The 26622-nt window shown below is 42.9% G+C and overlaps 1 protein-coding gene and 1 long non-coding RNA gene across 3 annotated transcripts in view; one reads left to right on the plus strand and one right to left on the minus strand.

Moving 5' to 3' along the window:
• Positions 1-26622, minus strand: part of LOC117196125 (uncharacterized) — a 224209-nt gene that overhangs the window by 88186 nt on the left and 109401 nt on the right. The window contains exon 8 of the long non-coding RNA XR_004476189.2: positions 6650-9874. This is a non-coding gene — a long non-coding RNA (uncharacterized LOC117196125). The remainder of the gene's footprint in view (positions 1-6649; positions 9875-26622) is intronic.
• ITGA8 (integrin subunit alpha 8) overlaps positions 20641-26622 on the plus strand; it is a 178849-nt gene continuing 172867 nt past the window's right edge. The window contains exons 1-2 of one of the 2 annotated variants that reach the window (XM_033403460.2): positions 20641-21153; positions 21853-21986. In XM_033403460.2, the coding sequence (XP_033259351.1) occupies positions 20948-21153; positions 21853-21986 (340 nt within the window). In that variant the 5' untranslated portion in view covers positions 20641-20947. The remainder of the gene's footprint in view (positions 21154-21852; positions 21987-26622) is intronic. The other variant, XM_004278600.4, reaches the window with a different exon arrangement.

Genomic DNA, 26622 nt, shown 5'->3' on the forward strand with positions numbered 1-26622 from the left:
GAGGAGAGAGAGTGAGAGGGGCTTCCCTGGTGGCACAGTGGTTAAGAATCTGCCTGCCAATGCAGGGGACATGGGTTTGAGCCCTGGTCCGGGAAGATCCCACATGCCGCAGAGCAACTAAGCCCGTGCGCCCCAACTACTGAGCCTGCGCTCTAGAGCCCACGAGCCCCAACTACTGAGCCTGCGCTCTAGAGCCCACGAGCCACAACTACTGAAGCCCACATGCCTAGAGTCCATGCTTTGCAACAAGAGAAGCCACCACAGCGAGAAACCTACGCACCGCAACGAAGAGTAGCCGCCGCTCTCCGCAACTAGAGAAAGCCTGCATGCAGCAACGAAGACCCAATACAGACAAAAAATAAATAAATAAATTTATTAAAAAAGAGAGTGAGAGAGAGAAGAGAGATGTACTTTATGGAATTGGCTCACACAATTATGGAGGCTGGCAAGACCAAAATCTGAAGGGTGGGCTCGCATGCTGGAGACCCAAGGAAGAGTTGGTGTTGCAGTTCAAGTCCAAAGGCTGTCTGCTGGCAGAATTTCCTCTTGCTTGGGGGAACTCAATCTTTTGTTCTATTCAGGCCTTCAACTGATTAGGTGAGGCCCACCCACATTATGGAGGGCAACCTGCTTTACTCAAAGTCCATCCATTTAAATGTTACTCTCATGCAAAACACCCTCACAGACACACCCAGAGTAGCGTTTGACCAAATATCTGGGCACTACAGCCCAGCCAAGTGGATGCATAAAATTAACCATCACAGCGTTGAGTGGGCAGCCTCATCAGCCTAGAAGACTGTCCCTCCTCAAGCATCAGAGAGTACCAGGCACAGGTAGTCAGTAACAGGGGTGTCCTTCTTTCCCACGTTGTAGAGGGGTGGCTAAAAGAACTAGATAGACCCCCCCAATCCATCAGAACACCACCTGGCCAGAATGGTATTCATCCCCTCTGGAAGTCACAGTGTTAGAAAGAACGAGAGAGACTAATAGTGCCATCTGAAGAAGGTCCTTGTTGCCAGCGCACGTTTGCATAGGGTCCTGAATGAGGACGGAGGGACACGTCACGACCTCAGTAAGGAGGAGCGAATTGTTGGCTGTACGAGGGTGAGGCCAGGAGTGGACTGACATGGCTCAAACCCCACTCTGCTTAGATATTTGCCTTCTCAGTGCTTTGAAGGCTGTACCCCAGGCTTTTGTTTACCATTGGTTTTCCCAGAAATCAAAATCCCTCTAGAAAAACTTAGTCACGTTGTGGATTATGTCCACCTTTATGAGTTTCACAGGAGTACACAACGAACGGGAGACGGTCTATCTTGTAGAAGAATTTGGCAAAAGGAGACTCTTGTGACTCAGTTCAGGGCAGTTAAGGTTCCCACTGTCTCTCTACTGAAAAGCAATCCACACACAAAGCCAGTAAAATCAACAGCAGAGCAGAGAAGAAGCCATTGTTACCGCTGCGGAGTGAACCACTTTAAGGGGTCTTGTCACACCCTGCAGGCTTGGAAGTTCCGAGTTCCAGGTTTGCTTCCACTGAGCAAACCAAACCAGCCATCTATAGACTTACATGACATGAACTAAATCAGACCAAGCCTAAGAGAAATGAGCTCAGTGACGCTGTGACAGGTCCCCCATCTCTTCTCTCCCTGAGGCTTGCGAACTCCTGAGGGCAGGGTCTTGGCTTTGTTCTCTGCTGTGTCCCCAGAACCTGGCGCATCACAACCCCTGCTGAGTAACTTCTGTGGACTGATTTGCCGATTAAATAAAGTTCAAGGGCTTCCCTGGTGGCGCAGTGGTTGAGAGTCCGCCTGCCGATGCAGGGGACACGGGTTCGTGCCCCGGTCCGGGAAGATCCCACATGCCGCGGAGCGGCTGGGCTCGTGAGCCATGGCCGCTGAGCCTGCGCGTCCGGAGCCTGTGCTCCGCAACGGGAGAGGCCACAGCAGTGAGAGGCCCGCGTACCGCAAAAATAAATAAATAAATAACGTTCAAAGCAATCTTTCTGTAAGTATGGACACACATCACAGTGGTCAAAAAGGAACGGGACTTTTTGGTAGGAAAGTTGGAATGTTCTTGGAGTGTTTAAATTTTGAAATGAATTTATTTATCAAATGGCCACCACCTCTGCCCGTCTGCTTGGTCCTCTGTGAAGTGAGACTGGGGAATGGCATATTTCCTTAGCACCATACAATGCTCTGGGGCACACTTGATAGGTAAACATGGCAGGGTGGGTAGCACCCAAACTATTCATTCACAACAGCCCTTTCCCTTCCTAGCAGAGAGACAGAAGTTCCTGGAAGAGTCTACCAGGCTGCTTAATCTGCCTGGATTTTAACTCTTTGAGGGCAGAGACTGTATCTTGTCCCCAGAACCTATCCTATTGCCTGACACATAAAAAGTGTGCTCAGATGATGGCTATCAAATGTTTATCTTCAATTTTTTCTTGCCCTGCAAGGAGACTGGAGCGTGGGGGGATTTCAGGAAGCCTGTGATAACAGAAAGCTGGTAAAGTGAGCAAAGCTGATTACACTGGAAAATCAGAAAGAATTAAGAGGATTAACAGTTGATATTGACAAAGAGGCAACACTTGAAGAGAACAACTAGAATATTGAGCAGGTGGAGGTGATAAGAAGACCAGAGTAAAGAAAGATAACCAGACCTCGAGTGAGTACTTACACTGCCGGGATATAGAACAGGTTCTGATTTATATAAAAAGATGGAGAGCAAGAGGTTGGGTCTTAAGGAGATTCAAAGAACATGGAAGGTAGAGTTCCCAATTCTAAAGAGCTTACACATTATACTTTGTGTGTGTCTCTATGTGTGTGTGTGTGTGTGTGTGTGTGTGTGTGTGTGTCCACTGAGGCATTTTATGTGCACAGATATATTACCTCCCTAGAAAAAGAATCCCAGGATTTTCCCTCCTGTGTGTTTTCATATTGCTTCATGGTCCATGATGCCAGCTGAGGTTGGCAGTACAATGAAATCAAACTGACGTGAAGGGAGCAGGTTATTCTACCATTTTTCCAGATCTTTGAATTGCACATCAAATCTGGGGTTGATCACTCCACACCAGCTTAGCCTGCCTGTGAGGTTCACAACAATTTTCCCAGCTCTGTGATCAATGATTTCAAACTCGCCAACGTAACCATATGCTTCACCATCACAGTTAGAAACTGCATGATGACTTCGGAGGATGGCCTAATGAGAACCTGGGGTTTGCCTCTCTTTTCAGCATCATTGATGCTCTTGAGAGTATCCGCCAGGACCTTCATGGGCACCATGACAGTGACACGGAAAGATGGCGGAAAGCGACACTTTTTCATTAACGATAACCTGGACCAAGTGTCATAGCAAGAAATAATAATTTAATAATCAGGGATTATTATCAGCTTAAATAATACCTATAATATGAGTATTATAATTTTATATACAAATATATGTTATATATAAATATTATACATTTACAACGATATTTCTCTTTCATAAACTAAGTCATAGGTTAAAACCCCACAAGTAAACAACAGTGTCCTACTGTAGAGCGCAGGGAACTATATTCAATATCCCGTGATAAGCCATAATGGAAAAGAATATGAAAAAGAATGTGTGTGCATATATATATGTATATATATAACTGAATCACTTTGCTGTACAGCAGAAATTAACAGGACACTGCAAATCAACTACACTTCAATAAAGTTAAAAAATAAAACTTCAAACTTAAAAAAACCCCACAAGTATATGTAAAATTTGCATGTCATCTTGAAACAGGAACTGACGCATTTAGTGCTTTCCAATGAATAAGCCCTACAATCACCGTTTGAATGCCGAAAACTCTCCAGCTCCTCTCAAAAGCCACTCGTCACATTACAACTAACTATAAAGTGGACCCAAAATTAATGCCTGTACTTTCATTCTTGTAGGGACAATGAATCCTGACGATTTGGGGGACATGAAACTTTCTCCCAAGTTTATATATTTCACTGTAGATGGTTTTTGTTCACACAGACCAACCATTTAAAAGATGTGTAGTTGTGTTTTCTATGCAAAAATTAATGTGTACTTCCGGAAATAAAAATGGAACTAAATTAAAATTGACAAATAAAGAAAAATAAAATTTGAACTCTGCTCACATGTCAACAAGCAGCTGAATTTTGTTTTGCCTTGCATAAGATGAAATTATAATGAGGCCTTGGTTACAGTGATGTCCATGTCGGGGTAAAATTTGACATCTATTCAATTTTGACTTTTCTTTCTGATGGCCGTAACTGCTGAAAAGTCCAGTACACGAAACTCTGAGGAGGTGTTCAATAAAATCAGAATCTATAGTTCATTGTGAGACAGGCCTGGGGCCCTTTGCTGCAGTGCTGCAATGCTTGCCCCTGGACAAATGTCTCCTCGAGCTATAAAACACAAGTAAACTATAAGGGACTAAAAATAACTGTGTGCGTGCACAGTTGGGGCAAATTCTGGCCAAAAGATACAAAAAGACCAAAAAAAGCCCAACTGCCACTTCTGAAGAGCCGGGAGCAAAAACAAGGTGTCGGGAGCAAAAGCAGGGTACTGCGCATGCCCCCTGCACTCAACACCACAAAGTGGTGGGCAAAACACCTAAGCCACCCTTCCGGCCCGACCCCTGGACCCATCCCTACCCTCACCCCATATAGGGAACCAGCCTGCCTCCCTCAGCAAGGGAACCTGTTGCTTGCCCTCACTCCCTCCTGCTGCAGCAGGGGCCCTAATAAAGCCTTGCCTGAATTTCTTGCCTGGCCTCTGATCAATTTCTATTGATTAAGGAGGCCAAGAACCCTGATTGGTAACAACTGTGTTAGAAGAGCCCAGGCTTATGTCAAGATCCCCTAGAAACCCCAATTCTTTAAATGTAACTAATGCCCCATCATTTCCTTTGTCTATGAGGTGACCTTAGGAAAATCTGCAACCCTGATACTGTCCTCAAAGATAAGAATTTTTTGAAAAGGAAACAAGCCATAAGCAGAGACCTCAGGGCTTATGCTGTTAGGAGCCTCCAACCTTCTCATCCCCTCACTGCCTCGTCTTCTCTTTCACAGCCCCTCAATCCTATTTGCTTCCATACTTGAGTCCTTGCCTATTCCCACCCATCAACAACCTTCTCCAGAGTTCAACCAACTCTGTGTCCCTATGCAACAGCCAAGGAGGACCCCAAGCCCACTGCTGCCAGAGAGAAGGACGGCAACCCAAGTGTGGTCTGAACCATTTCCCGCCAGAAGCACCGTTAACACCGTGACTGGGTTTTGTAACAGACGGTTCCCTTATGAAGCCATTATGAGCAAACCAGGTGGGCTGGCCTTTGGGCTAATCCCATTTGTTCCTATCAAAAACTACGTTCCAAGTTCCACACAACCCATCAACACTGGCTTTGGTAGCACCGTGTGTTCAGAGCCCAGGCGCCGCTTTCAGAGGGAGTCACATTTGTTACTACACACAAGTTGCACCCTCTTTAGTTTTACTAGAACAGGGCCGAGATCCAGGTTTATTTTATTCCTGTGGGAATAAATATATGACTGAAGCCTATCCATGGCCCAAGTGTCAGACACAGAAGTTAACATTAAAAGAAATAAAAATGGAAGGTAAAATCTTCTAACCATCTTTTTCCACTGCCAGGCAGATTTCTATTTTCTTAATATTTTGTTCTAAGAGCAGAGTGGAGAGCTGCCATTTTCACTGTGCTATCCCACAGAGCCTTCTTGGGCCAACTAAGCTAACAGGGAAGCTGAAGGCATCATGGGTTGTCTCAGATTAGAGAGCTAACCTTTCTCCTGACTGCCATCTTCCCAATTTGGTAAAAGTCGAGCCTTACTGGGCTACATCTCAACGGATTCCTAATTAGCTTTGGCCTTGTGTCCTTAGAGGCTAAGATCTCTGTAGAACATTAAGTTGGACATGGAGAGAATGTCCTTGGAAGTGTACACACTCAGACAGAACGTAACTCCCCGTGCATTTTCAGGTCTTAAATCGCTTCACTAGTATCTCCACTCTTAGCTGCTAGTTAATGAGAATGAAGCCGCTGTTTTAAATCTGCTGGATAATGTATGACTAATTGAAGACATACAGGTTTGTCTTGCCTCTCACACTATTATAATCTCGTGGTCCCGCCAAACGCACAAATCTTCATCACAGCAAGCTCTCTGTGTTTGTGGTGGCAAACCTCCAAAACAGTGTTGTTTGGCAAAAACAGGAGTGTTTTTAGCAACAAAATCCAAGACAATTGTGTGCTAAAACGTGAACCCAGTATAGCGAGGGCCAATTAACTGAGCATCTGTTGCATCTGGGCCCAAGCTATTAACCTCAATCTTGATTATCTTCACGTGTAAAACAAAGGAATCCCAGGTCTAGGCGTACTTTACTTTTTTTTTTTTTTTTTTCACACAAATCAGAGATCCAAATTTGTTTGCAAATGTTCTCTGGACGTTTGAAGCCCTTTGGATAATTCAGTGGAGTTTTCTGTTTGCTTGTTTTAGTTTCTTGTGAAATTTGTTCTTTAAAGGTCTACTTAAATGTTTAGGCTTATATGCCTAATGTAAGAAATCATCTGTCAGATGGCACGATTTTGAATGAAACTAAAAGAAACTCCAAGTCAAAGTGACTTAATAAAGAGTATTTAGGACCCACGTACCTGAAAAGTCGAGGAGTGAGGAAGACATCAGACGCGGTGGAATTAGAACTTTAGCTCCGTTTATCTGTGCTTTCAGTTTCCTACTCCAGGATGGCTGCCAGCAACTGGGGTTACGTACCACCTCCTTCCTAACCTGGAGGAGAAAGCGCCTCACCTCGCGTCTCTCGTTCTATAAACCTGAACGAATCATAGTAGCTATTAGAATGCCAGGCGTTGATTGGTTTATGCCTGGGGCACGAGCTTCATCCCCCCACCAATCACATGGCCGGAAAGAGGCACAGGCTGTTTGGCTTACGCCAGTCAGAGCCTCGCCGTAGAGTTCCTGCTGGGTTCAGCCCACCTGAACCACCTGGATACTCTGCAATGGGGTGGGGGCGGGGGGCTGTGGTTCACCTAGAAATGGGAGAGGTGATGGATGCTACAAAAGCAACTATTGAATGCCAACGGCACCATTTTCTTCAAAAAAAAAAAAAAGAAAAGAAAAAAACTGCTTTTTCTTTTTCGAATTGTCATGAGACTACAGATATTGTTTAGAAGCAGCATTTAATTTTTTTTTAGAGTCGAAAGAGAAAGATAGAAATAGGACCGTATTTATCTACACAAAAGAACAATTTTATCAATATTATCACGGTTAGGAATCCAAGCGTTCTGGAATCTGAGTCCTTTGATTTAAATTGTGTCTCCGTCACTTACTAGCTGCATGATATTGGGTAAGTCAATTGGCATCTGTGTCTCGGTAAATGAGGATGACAGTAGTGCCTACATCATCAGCACTAAATGAAAGCACACATGCAAATAAATCTTGTAGCAATAATAAGTGCGCCATGATGTTACCCATCCTTCACAATGTGGTTTCTATGGGCAGGGACCTCGCCTGCCTTATTCACTGCTGTAACCCCAGTGGCTGGCATATAATAGGTGTCCGATAAATACTTGTGGGAAGAATGAATGAATCTCCTTTCCTCCATCTCTAACTCTCAACATAAGAGTAAAGAAGAGGAAAGAGTTAAGCAAATTAGAGGCCAGTACAGCTGGAGCCAGTTCTTGGTTGACGGCCAGCACGAAAATCCAGGAGGAACAGGGTTTGGAGTTGTAGAGCCACTTTGACTGCGGTTGGAAAAGTGCAGCTGACAGGGTCTGGAAGAGAAGAGAGAAGTGTTTGCTAAATCCCACAGCACGGGCATTTTTTCTTTCTTTCTTTCTTTCTAAGCCTGAGAAGCAAAGGATGAAAACTGTATCATCTGGTTCAGTAACATAATCTTAAAATAAAATGAAAAAATCGGGGAGTTTCTCTGTGGGAAAAGAGAACAAGAGGATTCAAAGGAAAAAAGACAATGGAGAATTTAATCCAAAACATCTAAAAGCATGTCTTTTTTTCAGGGATTTTCAGATATTGTCTACAGAAAGAGAAAAAAAATTGAAAGAGAGAGAATACAACTGTGAAGATGTTTCAAACATGAGGACTCACATGAATCTTTAAAAAATACCTACAAGAATTCCTTATTCGTGCAGATAAACATGCTCAATTTTGATCCTCCACCTTCCCCTCTCCCCCAAATCTTTATCAGCTGGGCTTCTACCAAGATGTGGCAGAATATGGACTACACATGGGCCCTGCTCAGTGAGAAGAAACAAAACTAAGCTAAACTCTGCTCCCAACACACAGTAAGTGAATATTCACTTTGGAATATTCAGAGAAACAATATAAAATAGAAGTCGTGTGGAAGACATAACAAATGCACCATTTCACATTTTTGTTTTAAATACACTGTTTAGTTTAGAATAGCTTTAGATTTACAGCAAGCTTACCAAAAAAAAAAAAAAAAAAAAGTACAGGTAGTTTCCATATATACCCTGTGCCCAGTATCCCCTGTTAAGATCTAACATGAATATGTTCATTAATCATAACTAATGAACCAATATTGACACATTGTTATTAACTGAAACTCATACCTTATTCAGATGTCTTTAGTTTTTACCTAGTGCTTTGCTCCAGGATTCCATCCAGGGTCTCACATCACAGTTAGTCATCATGTCTCCTTAGGATCCATTAAACTGTGACAGTTTTAGACTTTGCTTCTTTTGGGTGACCTGGACACTTTGGAGAAATTCTGTAAAGTGGCCCTCAATTTGGGTTTGTCTAATGTTTTTCTTTTGCTTCGACTGGGATTATAGTTTGGGGGAGGTAAAGTGCCGTTCTCACTACGTCATATCAAGGGTACATTATCAACATGAATTACCACTGATGATGTTAATCTTCTGTACTTTTACCCCCTTTCCATACTGTATCTTTGGAAGAAAGTCACTGCACACAGTGTAGGGAGTTGTGCTCTACCTCCTCAAGGGGGCAGTATCCACATACATTTTTTAAAAATTCTAATGTATAGGAATTTGTCTCTTCTCCCCACTTATCTGTATATTCAGTCATTTATATTAGTATGGACTTGCATTAGTCTACTAGGGCTGCCATAACAAAATACCATAGACTGGGTGGCTTCAATAATAGAAATTAATTTTCTTGCTGCTCTGGAGGCTGGAACTCTAAGATCTAGGTAATAGTAGGGTTGGTTCCTGATGAGACCTCTCTCCTCAGTTTACAGATGGCTACCTTCTCACCATATCCTCACTGTGCACATACCAAGAGAGAAGGATTTCTGGTGTCTCTTCCTCTTAAAAGGGCACTAGTCCTTCGGGACTAGGACCCCACACTTATGACCTCATTTAGCCTTATTTACTTCCTTAAAGGCCCTATTTCCAAATATAGTATCACCGGTGGTTAGGGCTTCAGCAAATAATTTTTGGGGGGGAGGATACAATTCAGCCCATAACAGGGCTCAGAATTATTTATTTTAGACTTTGGGTTATAATCCAATACTATATTATTTATTTTGCTCTTCAAGTAGCCTGTGGGAGCTCTTTCAGCTGACTCTTGTGTCCCCTTGACATATCCCATCAGTTTGGTTTTTGAGCACTTCCTTATTTTCTGTGCTACAAGATACCCCAGGTTCATCTTGTATATTACATGCTCCAGCCTTAGAATCAGCTGTTTCTCCAAAGGAGCTGAATTCCTTCTATTGGACAATGGTATCAGAAACCCAGATCTGGTTCCTGGGTTTGCTTGTTGCTATTGAGTGCTATTGCCTCTAGGCCCTCTCGGCAATAGCAGTTCTTTTAGTGCTTTTTATGTTGACTTTTCAGAGTCTGATATAGTGTCTTGTCCCAAACCTAAAAAGGAGAAATAGGTTGATAGAAAAGGTAAGTTCTTGGGAATCAGACAGAAATCCTGTGATTTATCATCAGGTTTCACCACTTACCAGACAAGTAACCTCCTGCAAGTTACTTACCCCATAAAGTTTAGGTTTCCTTATTTTTAAAATGGAATATTTAAAAATATGTTAAGAGATTATGTACATAAAGGGCAAAGCAAACCACAAAGCTCATGATCAATAAATATTAGTAACCCCTTATCATATGATGGGCCACCTATTATGTCTGCAATTTGGACTTTTGAGCAAGAGATAACTGCACAAAAACTACTTTGGTAAGTAGTTTTCTCCACATGCAAAATCCAATGCAAGAATAAGTTGACTTATTTATGAAGATTCTGTCCTGTATTTCAAACTAGCTATTGGACAACTCTAAATGGGTATATAGATATTACTTCAAATTTGAAATATTTTAAGCTAAATTCTTTTCCCTAAACTGAGTCCCACGTTGGAATTTTTTTTTTTTTTTTTTTTGGCTGTGCTACGTGGCTGGTGGGATCTTAGTTGCCCAACTAGGGATTCAACCCGCCCCCATGGCAGTGAAAGCTCCAAGTCCTAACCACTGGACTGCCAGGGAATTCTCCCAACATTAGATTTTTACATTTCTAAAAGGAGTAGTACCATAGTTTATCCTAATTATCCAGATTCAAAATCTGATAATACCAGACTAGATATTTCAGACTAACCCTCCTGCTAAGTATAATTTTAAAATATTGACAAAGGAGACAGAGAAAGAAAAATACCATATTGCTTATATGTGAAATCTAAAAAAAAAAAAAATGGTATAAATGAATCTATTTACAAAACAGAAATAGAGTCACAGATATACAAAACAAACTTATGGTTACCAAGGGGGAAAGAGAGGGCCATAAACTGGGAGATTGGGATTGATATATACACACTACTATATATAAAATAGATAACTAATAAGAACCTACTGTATAGCATAGGGAACTCTATTCAATACTCTGTAACGACCTATATGGGAATAGGTTCACTTTGCTGTACAGCAGAAACTAACTCAACATTCAATAAAAATTAATTAAAATTTTTAAAAAATAAAATAAAATAAAATATTGACAAAGTATTTTTCAATAGTCTTAAAGACATAGGAGAATTTATAAGTCATTAAGGAATTGTCAAGCCAGTGTCCAACAGAAGAAGGAAATTCAGAGAGGGTAGCCAATATCTGGAGCCATTTTTCCCTAGAAGAATTTTCTATTCCTCTAATGAAATGGAATACTGAGAGGCTGGGGTGGATAGGACTTAACGGGACGAAGGGAATAAAAATCGTAATCCATGGTCTTGCAAAGAGGTTGTTCAATGGCAAATACTCCATATTTAGTGTTGAGACTCTAAACGTCTATACTCTAAGGAGGAATTGGAAATAGATTGGCCCTCCCAGGGACTGAAGCTCAGCTTCAAGTCATCTCAATCTCTGGAAAATGATTAAAATGAGTGAGTGGTATGACTGCTCATAGTCATCTGCCAAAAATAAGCGTTAAATACTATTTGAATGAAGAGGACATCACTGCAGGGCTCAAGTTACTTGTGTAGTTTTTCATATATGATACCCTGGCATTTAATTTTTTTAATATGTTCTTATTTGAAAGGCACCAAGTAAACAAGATAATGTGATCAAAACACAAGAGAAACAACAGATGATATAAATAAACCCCTCCCCCATAATTCACATAATGAAGTTAACAGACACAATCTTTAAAATAACTCCAAAAATGTTTAATAAAACAAAAACCAAGATTGAGATCTTTGACAGAGAACTGGAAACTATAAAAATAAAATAACCTATGGCAATTCTTTAACTTAAGGGTACACTAACCAAATTTTAGAATTTGATGGACCAATTTAGTAGCAGATTAGTCACAATTATAGAGCTAATCAGTGAACTGGTAGATAAATCACAAGAAAAATATTAAGATGAAACATGTAGAACAAAACAGATGGAAAATATCAACATAAAATAACAATAGAGGCTCTACTGTGAGAAGGTCAAACATACACTAATTGGAGTCTCGAAAGAAGATGAGAGAGACAGTGGGAAAGAAGGAATACTTGAAGAGATAATAACTGAGAATTTTTTTAAAGATGAAAGATATTAACCCACAGGTTCAAGAAGTTCTATACCTCATGAAGTATAAATAAAAAGAAAATCACAACTACACATATAAAAAGCACTAAAACAAAAACTTTTCACTACCCATCCCCACTGCATTGCACCATCCTAATTCTGACCTTTATTTTTTCACAAGTAGACTAATATATTTATGTAACTACTATTCTCTATTTCTCCCTCATTTACAAAGCTGTCAAATTAATATTCCTCAAACATCATTTCTTATCCAGAAAATACTCAGAATTATTTGGTAACCTCTCTACAACCTGATATTGCCCAAAGGAATGTTAATTGAGAAGGATCAACTAAGACAGCAGGACCCAAGGTCCCCAGTGAAGGGCAAGCACATGTGGATAAGTGAAAGGAAAGATTACATAATTCCATGAGTAATCCATAAGCAATCAGAAGTGTAAGTAATAATAATGACTAACACTCATAATGCTTTTCATATGGACCCTCATAGGTTGATGTATTTTAACTCATTTAGTCCTCACAACTCCATATGATATACTGTTAGTATCTTCATTTTACAGTTGGGGAAACAGAGATGGTAAGTAACTTGCCCATGGTCACACAGCTAAGTGACAAAGCTGAGCTATGGACCCATATATCTGGCTCCAGAACCCATGTTCTTAATACCTACTGTCTCTGCACGTATGAGCAGCAATGGTTTCTAAACAGAATCATAGGACTGAGCTGACAGCAAGGATTAGAGTTCAGTAGAGAAATGTTAACAGTGTTTAGAGCTAATCTCTCACCTCCCAAGAGTGAGATTCACGTGAATGAGATCACACTGTGACTAAGGGCTAGACAGCGATCTTAACATCACTATAAAAAGAATTAAGTTTTAGAGCCCTTCTCTCCCTGGGATTACCATTATTTCCACGATTTGGTATGAAAATACGTAGTGGCACAGGTTTTTCAGGGATTTCATAGGAAGTCACTCTAACATCTACATTGAACAAGTCCTCCTCGCAAACCAGTTGAAAAATGGCTAAGCTTAATCCATTTGGTTTAGTTTTCTCCCTCCAGAAATGCTACTTGGCATCTTTCTTTTTCTTTTATGAGAGTGTTTTAACTTTCATCTTCTGGTTTTAATTTAACTTGTCATATTTCTAGTTTTTTGTGCATGTGCCCAGAGGCCTCTGGGAAAAGGACACATTTTTTAATAAGTCAAAACAATAAAAACCAGAAAGGTCAACTTAAGTCAATTAGTCACGTTTCAAGCAATCTAAGTAGAAGACAAGAAATTCACTTCCAGCCTTCAAATTGTTCTCTCAAAGACTGCTAACCCTAAAGACGCAGACGTAGGGAATGGACTTGAGGACTCGGGGAGGGGAAGGGTAAGCTGGGAAGAAGTGAGAGAGTGGCATGGACATATATACACAACTAAATGTAAAATAGATAGCTAGTGGGAAGCAGCCGCATAGCACAGGGAGATCAGCTCGGTGCTTTTTGACCACCTAGAGGAGCGGGATAGGGAGGGTGGGAGGGAGACGCAAGAGGGAGAGGATATGGGGATACATGTTTATGTATAGCTGATTCACTTTGTTATAAAGCAGAAACTAACACACCATTGTAAAGCAATTATACTTCAATAAAGATGTTAAAAAAAAAAAAGAAGACTGCTAACCCTGGAAACAGACTAGGGCATTCCTGCACAGAGAATTAAAGTGATCAAGGTCATGGGTACAGATAACTTAACTGTCATGGTAAGCAGGAAGCCTTTGAATGTAAGTTACACAGATGATAAAATGCATGGATACCATAGGAGGCGTATGACATTCTATAGGGGCTCTAAATGTCCTAACTTGGTTCCATGTCTTAGCACAGATGAATTCTGCTAAGATTGAACTTTTCTAAGTCAGGGGCCCCAAGGGACCCCAAGCCATAGGGTCCCTTGTTTTCCATGTCGGTGTGAGCAGAGTAACAACCTCATCTTTTTTTAAAGTTGCATCATTAATAGTCCATTTTATTCTTTGGTTGATCATGTGGCCATGTTCTTCGGAGGTAAGTGCTCTCCTAAAATCTTCCCCACACCCATTCTTCTCTAACCACCCCCTGTTAGTTTTGCTCCTGGCACTCACCCACTTAATTCTATTCTTATCAGGTTGCCATCTCCTCACTGCATCATAAGCTCCAGGAAGGGAAGAACTGTATCTCTTAAATTCACAAGCGTATCTCCAGGGCTGGCACAGTACCTAAGACATAGTTGGCGCTCATATTTGTTGACGGGATAAAAAGAAGGAATAAACAAATAACAAAGTTAGGTAGGCCAGTGAGACTGAGTGGAATAGAGTCCTTGCACGAGTGACGTGGAAATGTGATTTGATTAATAGCTAGCTGGGAAAATATGAAATACTGTTTTTATGGGCAAATTCTTTCCTACCCTCCCTCCTCCCTTCTTTCCTTCCTTCTCTCCTTATTTTCTCTCTTCTTTTTCCCTTTTTACCTGATTTGCAAAGCTACCACAAGGAAATAAAGATGGTGATAAACGTGAGAGAGACCAACTCAAATTTGGGAACTTTGTAATGAAAAGGTCATCTAAATGTCACCATTTTTTCACAAGAAAATCTCACACGCTTTAATAGGGTCACAGACACTAGAGGGCAGTCCTAGACACCCTCCTAGCATCTTCCCACCGTGGAATAAACACAGCAACCTAGTTTGGGGTTTAAAACACACTCAGAGGGCTTCCTTGGTGGGGCAGTGGTTAAGAATCCGCCTGGCGGTGCAGGAAACACGGGTTCGAGCCCTGGTCCAGGAAGATCCCACATGCCGCGGAGCAACTAAGCCCATGTGTCACAACTACTGAGCCTGCACTCTAGAGCCCGTGCTCCGCAACAAGAGAAGCCACTGCAATGAGAAGCCCGCACACCGCAACGAAGAGTAGCCCCCCGCTCGCCGCAACTAGAGAAAGCCCAGGCGCAGCAACAAGGACCCAACACAGCCAAAAATAAATAAATAAAATTTAAAAAAAAAAGAAAAAAGAAAACACACTCAGATCACCAATCAGATGCTCCAGCCTTCATCTCCTCCCATAAGTGGAGGACTCCTCTGTGACTCCCCCACCTATTTGTAGGAGACCTTTGTGTCTCGCCGGAGTCCTTCAACATCCTCCAAGGGCCTCCAAAGGCCACAGCTGCTGTCTCCCCCTGGAACCCACAACTATTTACCCTCGTCCTGGGTCCACAGAGATGCCTGCAGGATTGTGTTCACAAAAGCCTCTGCTTTCAAGTCCTGGTGCAATGGGGTCAGTGTTTGTGTCCAGCCCGCCCCCCCGCCCCCATGCATATGTTGAAATCCCAACCCCCAATGTGATAGTATTGGGAGGTGGGACCTTTGGGAGGTCATGAGGGTGGAGCCCCATGATGGAATTAGTGCCTTACAAAAGGAACCCCAGAGGACTTTCTCACCCCCTTTCTGCCATGTGAGAATACAATGAGAAGTAAGCCGCCCAGTCTATGGTATTTAGTTAACGGCTGCCTGAATGAATTAAGACGCCTGGCACGTGCACAGGTGGGGAGAATGCCTCACTCCTCTTAAGTGACTCTCTTTCCACAGCACCAGAGTTTGAGGCCCTGCACCCTAACATCCTATTGAAATTTAACAATAATAAAGCCCCTCGAATATACTCCCACAGCCTCCCAGGCACTGGACTCAAACATAAGCTTTTGGAGAACTGCACTTCCCAACTGCTAGACTCCACATTTACAACTAAGATGTTGTGAGCTTTTCCCCATGGAAGTTCGCTTTAGTCACTGTGGCCAACCCATCAGACGTGTGTAGGTTTTTCAAGATTCTGCAGTGAACTGGCCCTAATTAAAATCTGTCAATCAAGGTCTTGCGTATAAGCTCAGCTGCCTGGGGTCTTTGGCTCTCAGGAAGGTTTATCCTCGGATGTCCAGGTTCTGCAAGAACATCATTGGCCTCAGTTACCTTCCTTTTTTAGAGAAGGAATTGTTTTATTTATTTTTATTTTTGTTTAAAGCAGAGTTGTTTTTAAAAGGCTCATTCTAAAAAGAGATCGAGTCAGAGTCTGGTGGGAATGTTCCTTCAGCTGAACCAACTGCTGGCTGTGCTTGAACGTCTGCCAGCACGGGGGCCACTGCTGCAGCACTTTTAACTTAAAAGTGGCTAATAAAATCACGAAGGGAAATCATAAAAGAGAATGACAAACAAAATTATCAAAAAGAAAAAAAAAAGATTTTACTATAATGAGATTCATCCTCCAGGGACCAGAAAGAGAAAATTTGCAGACATAAGCTTATGCTAGCAGAGACACTTGACAGATTTAAAAGTTGTTTGCCCAAAGTAAGTTTCATTGATCAGTGTTTACTAATCAGTGGTTTCTAATATTGCAGAAACTCTGAGTCCAGTTGGGCAAAAAAAAAATCAAACCAAAACCAAAGAAACAAACCAAAAAACCCCTGAGATCACCTCAGTTACCCAAAATACAAGAAGAGATTGAAAAACTACCTTCCATTTGTGGTGCATTCATTTTTAAAGCTGATGGAATCTTCAAGAACACATTGTTTTTACACTGGCTTATTTTGCAAATGGTTCAACATATTGAAGTTGTGGTTGTATTAATGAAACAATCAGATCGGGACTCCCCTAGCTCTTGATTTGGAGGCAGGATCACTTTTTATCACATAAAGAAACAGATTTAAACATAGCGGGGAGGGACTTCCCCAGTGGTCCCACGGTAAAGACTCTGCCTTCCAAGGCAGGGGACGCAGCTTCGATCCCTGGTCGGGGAACTAAGATCCTACATGCCGCGGGGCACCTAAGCCCACACACCTCAACTACTGAGCCCACGTGCTGCAAACTACAGAGCCCACATGCCCTGGAGCCCTCACACCACAACTAGAGAGAAGCCCCCGTGCCGCAACGAAGACCCGACACAGCCCAATTAAGAAAATAAATAAGTTAAAGAAATAAATATTTTAAAAAATTGTTAAGAAATAAAATAAACAGTGGGGAATAGTAATTGGTTATTAAGTTACAAATGTATTTGGTCTTCTGTTAAAAAGTATGCACTAATGGTTAAATGTTACAACATCTCTATTTTTAAGTACTTCATACATGGCTACAACCCAGAGAGCATTTTTTTTTTCCCTAGGGTACTCTTTACTTATTTATTTTTGGAACGTTTGGGCCAAATCTGTTCCATCTTTGACCTTTGGGTTCTTTTCTTTTCTGTTTAGGCAAACAACTATGTATACCTTTCTCAGTATTAAACATACACACGTACTCACGTACTCACACACTCAGTATTAAATATACACGCGTACTCACATGCATGACAAACAATTCCCAGACTTGCTTTTCTGACAAATAAATCAGTGCTAGTAGATCTTTAAAATGTCAAACTTCTCATTCAGCATAAGACCTGTCACTGTCCATGCGTTTCTCTGACGGTACCCCAAGTTTCACTGATTGGCATGGTTCCCACATGTCAGAACAGCACAATGTGCGAGACACCTATGCAGACCTATTCTGTCCCTGTAATTATTGCAGATTTTTTTTTTCTGACTTCTTGGAAGATTTACTACTCTCCCAGGCTCTTGGTCTCCCAGGGAGGTCAAAGAGCTTCAAGTAAGTTTGCTTTCCCTCCACTCTTTGAATACCAAGGTACCACCAAACCCTTTTCTGAGACCTCTTAACACACTGCTACATTATGCCACGTCTCAATCATGACTCATGGGCATGCTCAAAGGGCCAGCCCAGAAGAGCTTGCTACTTCAGAAAGGTGACTTCTCATTATTGCCATAACTTACAAAAACATACTTATAGACCTAAGAGTATGAGGAACTGTTTTGGCATCTGCTGGTCCTGGGTTCAAATCACACCACTTACTTGCTCTGTAACTTTGTATATGCTTGTACCTCTCTGAACCTTAATGCCCTCATCTGTACAGTGGAAAGTGACACTATTAAGAATATAGGCTTGTTGTATAAATCAAGAACAAGCGTGTTTTAGAAGAAACGGACAACTATATGTATCCAATTATGTGGCAATAAGTAGAATTTTCTTTCCTGGTCTACCCCTATCTTGAATTAAAAATAAGGAACATGCTAGAAATATCCAAACGCGAGACAGTAGCAAAAAGGGATACCCTGGTGATGTGCTGATTTATACAAATCAACGCATTTTATAATATTGAGCTACTTCTGTCTGGTAAGTTGGTATGTGGACCAAGTGTACATCTAGGATTATGCTATTACTTTCTTTTTGTTTTTAATTGCACTTTATTAATTTAAACAAATAGAGATGATGATTGCTTATGTTATCTTTGTAAATCTTTTGAAACATGCCCTCATAAAGAGTTGAGAAAAGCCTGGATTTTTTAACTCAAAATACTTTTTTAAAAATAATTTTTATTGGAGTATCGTTGCTTTACAATAGTGTGTTAGTTTATACTGTACAGCAAAGTGAATCAGCTAGAGATATACATATATCCCCTCTGTTTTGGATTTCCTTCTCATTTAGGTCACCACACAGCATTGAGCAGAGTTCCCTGTGCTATACAGTAGGTTCTCATTAGTTATCTATTTTATACCAGGTATCAATAGTGTATATATGTCACCCCCAATCTCCCAATTCCTCACCCCCCCCATTACTTTCTACCTATTTAGGTGTTCCATTTCAACATAAGACTTGCCTACAATGTGATGAATTGACACATGTCAGCATGGAGTTGAGGTTATTTCCCAGTCTCAAGGTCTCCCACAGCTCTGAATATGCCCACGTGTACGTTGCATGTGAATTACTCATTGAAATTTACTCTAGGGAACATCACTTTTATGAACAATTGTAACCTGACCCAAGGTAGTGGAGTTTGTATCCAACACAAGTGGACTTTTGGACTGAGAAAAATGTTTTCTACCCTCTACTTTTAAGTCCTTGTCTGGGAAAGGACTATCCAGTTAGGAAATGATCCAGATGTGATGATTTGCTACATAATCTTCTGATCGCTTATTAATTTTTAGCATTTCTACAGGGATGAGACAAGCAAAGATGAAATGTAAAATTTAATTCAGTCTGCCAAGTGGGTTCTAATGTAAGAGGGAGAGAGTCTAGCTTTTCAATGGGAGCAGAGATTTTCCGTGGATGGACTCCTACATCTGCACCACCAGACTAGACCACTGCTCTGAATCACACTTTACGCTTCCAGCTTCTTGGGGATCCCATGCTAGTAACAGACTCAACAGGTCCAGCATCTAACTCACCATCTACCTCCCAGTACGCTCTCCTTGCCCATTGCTTCTGTTTGTGATTCTCCTCTTCTTAGTCGATACCTGCAGACTCGCCTTGGGCTCTCCTTCACTTTTCTTCTGCCATCAGTCTTCTGGCCCTTTCCCTGCCAGAAAAGGGCCTGTTGGGCTTCCTAGTTAACCCGTTGGGCTTCCTTTCCCTTCCATCTGTTAATCATGTCGAAGTCCTCATCAGCCAGTGCATTTGGGCAACAGCTGCTTTGCTTTCTCTTCCTTCTAACAACCGACCGCCTTCCACCAACACACACACATCCTCTACTAAACTTCTGGAATCCCTGTGGGCATGTCATGCCTTTGCTGTAGAACCGGCTCCCTCTGCCTCAATAAATGTTTTTGTCATGAAGATCCTTTCTCAGGATGTCCATCCCTATCTCCCGCTGCTCTCCAACCCACACTTCTATTCTGATCCCTTTGCACAACCATTTCATCCCAGCCTTTCTGTCTTTAATACCTTCCCTCAATCACTCCGCCCCCAATGTCCAAAGCCAAGTCTCATATTCAAATTTCTGTTGAAATCTACCAACACATCTCCTTAAAATACTGTAGACCCTACGCACCTCTCCCGTCTCTATACCTATATAACCCCAGCACCACCCTGTTTAACGCTTAATAGCAGCTCTCTTTCCCCATCAGTCCTGTTTCCCTGGAAGACCACATGTTATGTAAGGGCTTCTACGTCTCGGTTCTCCTCTGCCTTCCCCCCTACTCATCCCTCACTCCCTACCCCAAGTAGAAGACACAGAAAGAGATCAGTAACACCGGTGGTGGATTGGAACTGAAGTTTGAACTCCCGCTGACTCCAACCTACACCCTCGACCCCTGCTGGGGGTAAACTGGAAATTCCGACATTCCCACCTTTGCCAGTCTTCACCACAATTACACAGGGTTAAGGACATATAGGGCCGAGTCATTTAACGTGTGCCACGTGCCTTTGAGAAAGACCTAAATAAAATCTCCAGGATTGCTCTGTTTATCAGTTACCTCGGCAGGGAGGTCGGGTAGAGGTGGGGAAGGAGAGGACTGTACAAACGCACATCGACCCTGAAAGGGTCTTCAGGCTGTAGAGGTGATGCAAAGATCCCGGCTTGGTCTGGCCTCGTCCCTCGTGCTGGGGTACGCTTTCACAGTCTTCCATTTGGGAGACACTGGAGTAAACCCTCGCCCCATGTGGCGGGGGCCAGGGGAGGGGGGAGATCGGCTTCCAAAAGCAATGGCTTGACTTGGCCTGTGTGAGGCTCAGATTGTTCTTGAGATGTAGAAAAGCCGGGCGGCCGAAACAGGCGCCGGCCGCCAGCGGAGCCGAGGGCGGCGAGGGAGTCGCGGACTCCGGCCCGCAGTGCGCTGACGCGCCGCTAGGAGGCGCCCCGACCGCGCCGCGGCCCCTCCCGCTGCCAGAGGAGGGCTCGGATCCCCTCCGCCAGCCCCCCGAGCCGCGGGACCAGGCGGCCGGCAGACCGCAGGGGACGCGCGGAGGATCGCCCGGGGCTGTCACCGCGGACGCGCCGCGCGCACCGACCCGGGCCGCGAGCATCGGGGACCGCCAGCCGCCACGCCCGCCGTTCCCCAGCCGGGGTCTTCGGCTCCCGCCGTCCGGTGAGCACCGGCCGGGCGGAGGGCGATGTCCGCCCGGGCCCGCCGCGGTCCCCGGGGCAACCGGGCGCCGCCCCTCGCGCCCCTCTGCTGCTTCTCCGCCGCGCTGGTGGTGCTGTGGTCGCCCGCCTCGCAGGCGTTCAACTTGGACGTGGACCAGCTCACGGTGTACGGCGGCCCCGAGGGCAGCTACTTCGGCTACGCGGTGGACTTCCACGTACCTGCCGCTCGCACGTAAGTTTCCCCGCGCGCGCGCGCGGGCCCACCCCGCCCCAGGATGGGTCCCTGCCCCTTTGCCGGGGGACCCGCGCCTGTCCCCGCAGCCTGATGGCAGGCGATCGTGAGAGCCCATCGTGCTGCCCACTGGGGGTCCCGTCCGGCTCCCCGCCACCAGCCTCTTCTCTCGCCTTCCATGCTAGATGTGCCTTGTGAACTTTGAGCTAGGGACATGCCGCTTGCCTAGAATCCGAAGGTCCCGGGGAGGTCCCGAGACAAAGACTTCAGCATCGTACAAAGGGGGAAACGGGACCGAGCGGACTCAAGCCAGTGAAAACCACGACCGCAACATGGTCTGTTTATACGTAGCCTGTAACCGTTAAGGGTCTGGGCGCAAGTGCTGTCTGCTACAAGCAGCTGGGCTCTGTCCTTGGCTATTCCCCCCCACCCCCGCCCGCCCCTCTTCCCTCAACTCACTATATACATAGCTCCACCTAGAGAAGAATTAGGACTATTTGCACCCTCTTCCAAACCAGGTTTCAGACACCCATAGGTTTCCGCGAGGAAATCAGGTTTGACAGTCGGTCTCCATCCTAAACACGTTTCTGCCCTTGACCCCGACCCTAGTCTCCGTGGGCAGGCTGCTCCAGAGACTGCGTCGCCTGCGCTCACGTTTATGATTCCCAAGGAGTAATTCCTCTCCAACCCTTTTCGCAGAGCGAGTGTCTTGGTGGGAGCGCCCAAAGCCAACACCAGCCAGCCAGACATCGTGGAAGGGGGAGCGGTCTACTACTGTCCTTGGCCCGCCGAGGGGTCCGTGCAGTGCAGGCAGATACCGTTTGACAACACCAGTAAGTGATACTTGTCATTCTCAACTGTGGGTCCTGGTTTCAAAGAGCCACAGCCATCCTGGAGTCAACTGTCCACTTTCTTTGTGCTCACGTGGCCTGTCTGATGGGTCTGTGTTGTGGGCAGCGCAGGTCCCTAGAGAAATCAGCTTTTTAAAGCCGGAGTGAAGGGGAGGAAAATGTTGAGTGCACCCCAGAGGGGGAACGGTATTTTGAGCGTGGGTTTTTGGGGGCATCCTGGTAACTTCTGTTCCCTTACTCTTCCGAAATAAGCATTTTCAGGGGGAGTAGATGGTTTGGAGAAAGGCAGATGTTATACCCTAACCTTGATTCCGGAGAGAATTTGGTTACTTCCCAAGGACAAATCTGGGAAAAGACAGATCCTTAGCATTAACAGTGCCCAAGCTCTGGAAGCAAGAGTCAGCTGCTACAGACCCAGATATCACTCCATGTTGCTGTTTAATTCTTTACAGAAAGACAGAGTTTTCTTTCAAAATATTGGACATTGGATGCAAACTAGTACAGGCAGAGTGTGGATGGATTACATTCATTTCCAAAATCCCTGGACAGATGTTTCTTATTTAATTAAAGGGAAAATACATTTTAAACAATTCAGGCTGTTTATGTTTCCTCTGGTGTTTTCTCCTTGGGTCTTGAGAAAACAATTTAAACTTAATGCTTTCAAAAACGTTAACACTGAACGTTTTAATCTGTACCTCCAAAATGTTATGAATTCAAAAGGTATATGTTATCAGGAAGCAAATAACTCTTTTCAGAAAAATGTGAATGTGTCAACTCAAATAATGTTCTTTGATGAACAATCAATTAAAATACCTTTTGCACCACACAGCTATTTTATGATATATTCTTCATTATTGTTACATTAGTATGAATTTAGAATTTATGTAGAACATCAGTTTTCACAGAATTTTGATGAAATTGGATGGGTGTTATTTACCTGTTACTTTAACTGATTTGCAGTTTTTATTTTAAAGGAGAAAATAGTTTCAATTCTAACTATATGGAAACCATTTCAAAGAAAAAACTCCTATGCAAGCATTAGCTTGAATTATGACCAAACTAGGAAATATTTTATGAAAACACTTTAAAATTATGTTTTTCATATGTGTCTATATATGGTCACAACAGCTCATTTACCATTTTATGACTAATTCAGTTATTTCATACCAATTTTTATAAACTTTTAAAGTTTAACTATTAGAAACTTGAAAAATTAAACCACTTGATATTAATTTGTGAAAGAAATCTTTCAATTTGTTGTTGAATCAGGACTTTAGATGCTTCTAATTACTGAGCTCTAGCTTGAGAATAAATTTCCTAAATCAGAACAATTAAGCATAAAGTTAAAGGTATTTTACTAATCCACATCAAAATCATTTGTATTTTAAAAAGTATTTTAAACGTAAGCCTTGATAAATAAAAACATAATTGTTGGCATATTTGAATTTAAGCTAAGGGAAATTAGCATTTGCATTTTGAGACATTTGATGTATTTTTACCAACAGTCAATCTATAGTCATGGACATGAATTTAATAACCTTCTAGAATAGTCCCATAACATATCAACATATCAAATCAGGATCTGGTTAGTATATTTTCTCTTTGATAAGGAAGAGTCAATATCTTATCCAGATAAGATAAGTCACACCTGAATACCTTTCTAAGTACTAATCCCAGTAGATGTCACCATTCAACAAATGAAAACCAGAGAATACAGACATCAATATGAATTATTGAAAACTGACCACTCCCAACCAAAGCTTTCCATTGTTAAATTACAATAGGCAGCATTTCCCAAAAGTTCATTCTAAAGCAACTGTTCGGAGCTTTGAATTCAGTTTCCCACAGAGAACTAATGCTGAAAGATCGTGCTTTGGTTTCCAGAATAACCCATAGGAATGCACTTAACCCTTACTGTAGCTGAATCATATTTGCAATGAAACAGTAGGGGACAAACTAGTACAATTCTGGCGATTAACTAAATAGGAAAATAATGAGTGTTGAGAAAATATCAGTGTTCCTTGGAGAAACGGGGGTAGATGACACCTTCTGCACAGGTTCTCAGGAAGACATCTGGATGTTGCAAAGGGCTTTTGAGATTAATGCTGCTGGTTCTACAACTATGTCTTATTTTACTCCTAAATGGATGGGTTTTTTTTTTCTTTTTTTTTTTTTTCCTCACGGCATGCAGGATCTTAGTTCCCCGATCAGGGATCGAACCCATGTCCCCTGCAGTGGAAGCATGGAGTCCTAACCCCTGGACCACCAGGGAATTCCCTGGGGTTTTTCTCTTGAGAGATGCATTCATCCTACTATTTTATACTTGCAACCATAATCGCCGTAACTTGAGGGTTCATTAAGTGGAACAAAGTGAGGGAACCAGGGAGGGAGATAGATGTTTCTGAAATAATTGAGCAAGAAATGCAAAAAAAAAAAAAAAGCAAGGCATAGGAGGCCACACAACATTTGTAAGAAATGAATGGTCTATGACGGAATGAACAAAGCAGTGAACAGTGAAAGCCTGGGCGAGTTTCAGAGAGAGAAGAATGACTGAGAAAAGAAAGTTCTCCATTTAGCCATCAGGGGGTACTGTGGGCCCAGGAACCTTGGCTGCTACTTGGAATGGCCTGAGAATGGGTGGGGGAATAGGAATCAGAGGACTGTGGCTCAGGGGTTTGCTATTGAGTGGGGGCCAGCACACTACATACACATCATTTCTACCAAAGACCTTATCCATGAGCCACAAGACGGTGGAATTGCCAGTGAATGCCGTTTGCTGCAAAGCTGTGAAAGGAAGGGAGGGACAGCAGGAGCCTGTAGAGCTATTTCCAGTTCAAGTGTCGGTTCTGTGAGCAGAGTATGATCTTGGAACCAAAGATGAAAAGCAGAAACAGAGGCATTCTGACTCTGGGTGTTGCAGTCAATACTACCAGATGTGTTGCATTTATTCATCTTATACACATTATACACATTATTTCTAATACTTATACACATTATTTCTAATCCATACAACAAAATGACCATGTAAAACCCATTTTATGAGTAAGGCAACAGACATCAAAGGTGTTTAAAAGATACATCCAAGGGCTTCCCTGGTGGCGCGGTGGTTGAGAATCTGCTTGCTAATGCAGGGGACACGGGTTCGAGCCCTGGTCTGGGAACATCCCACATGCCGCGGAGCAACTAGGCCCGTGAGCCACAACTACTGAGCCTGTGCGTCTGGAGCCTGTGCTCCGCAGTAAGAGGGGCCGCGACAGTGAGAGGCCCGCGCACCGCGATGAAAGCCCTCGCACAGAAACGAAGACCCAACACAGCCAAAAATAAATAAATTAAAAAAAAAAAAAGATACATCCAAGACCACACAATGGTAAACAGTAGACGCAGGGCTGGTCCTAACAGACTGCAAGTTCAAGGTTGGATCCTATGGAGCTGAGGCACCACTCACCTTCCCTCCCCCTCCTCCACTCCCCCACCCCAAAGTTACCTTCACAGGTTCCAGTTAAAATGATCCTCCAGAGAAGATCTGAAAGGGGAAAGCAGTTTGGGCAGAAGGTTGTGGAAACCAGAGGTCGTAGAGACAGCCTTTGTCTTGGTGGGAATGATGGGTTGTATATGCCCCCTCAGCTGCCTCTTGTCCTACCCTCTGCCCATGGGCAGCAACGTGCAGGTTTCCCCCAAAGAGGAAGAAAATTTCTCTGCTTGACAAAGTAGGGGCTCTGAGTGCTGGACACCCGCAAACTGAGATGCACATAATAGAGTGTGATGCGTGGGCATCAATACAGATCACATTACAGATATACCTTTGTACAGAGAGCCATGACTGTCTCTGTCTTCCACCCTGTCTGCTTTTACTATTACATCTGAATTCGAGACATTCTAAGTAAATTTGACCTTTTAATGATGTTGTTTCAACTTGTTCAGGCCCTGGGGGTGTCTATAAATTAATGCTCGCTGTGGTAACTTACTAAACTCTCTCAGCCTAGACACTGGGGGAGACTAGCCTATAATTTAGACCCTGAATCTGGTTGTGATCTTGAACCTTAGTTTATTTAAGGTCAACTGCCTTTTTTTTTTTTCTTTCTGCCTTTGTGTTTGAAATATTTTTCATTAAATAGTAGTCATTTATTTTATTTTTACTTTATCCTATAACCTGGATTTTAAAAATTACTTACCATAAATGCAAAAATAGAGGAAGCTGGGAATTGCCTAGCACTTCAAATGTATGAATACTATTAAAATCTGTGGTCCTTTCAAGTATGAAAAAAGAAAACTTTCAGGAAGCATATGGTGGTGGGGAGGGAAAAGGGTAGATAATTTTCCTGCTCTGCACAAAATCAAGTGGCTCCAAAAATGTCCTTCTCTCAGCTCCCTCCTGGCTTTCCTTCTTACTTCACTAAAATAAAATACCCCCATCACCAAACTGATTTCTTCCACTTTTGCCTCTAAACTGTGCCCCACGTCTTCAATGTAGAACATCACGTCTGCCAAATTCATGCCTCTCCTTTCTAAATCTACTCCAAGGTTCATTGTTTTTCTTCTTCCTACATTTTCCAAACCCATGTGTGGATTACATAAAAACTCCTAGGTTACAGCTCTCCAGCTAGAAGAAGGGTGAATG

This window comes from Orcinus orca, chromosome 2 (genome assembly GCF_937001465.1).
Source record: "Orcinus orca chromosome 2, mOrcOrc1.1, whole genome shotgun sequence".
Classification (NCBI taxonomy): domain Eukaryota; kingdom Metazoa; phylum Chordata; class Mammalia; order Artiodactyla; family Delphinidae; genus Orcinus; species Orcinus orca.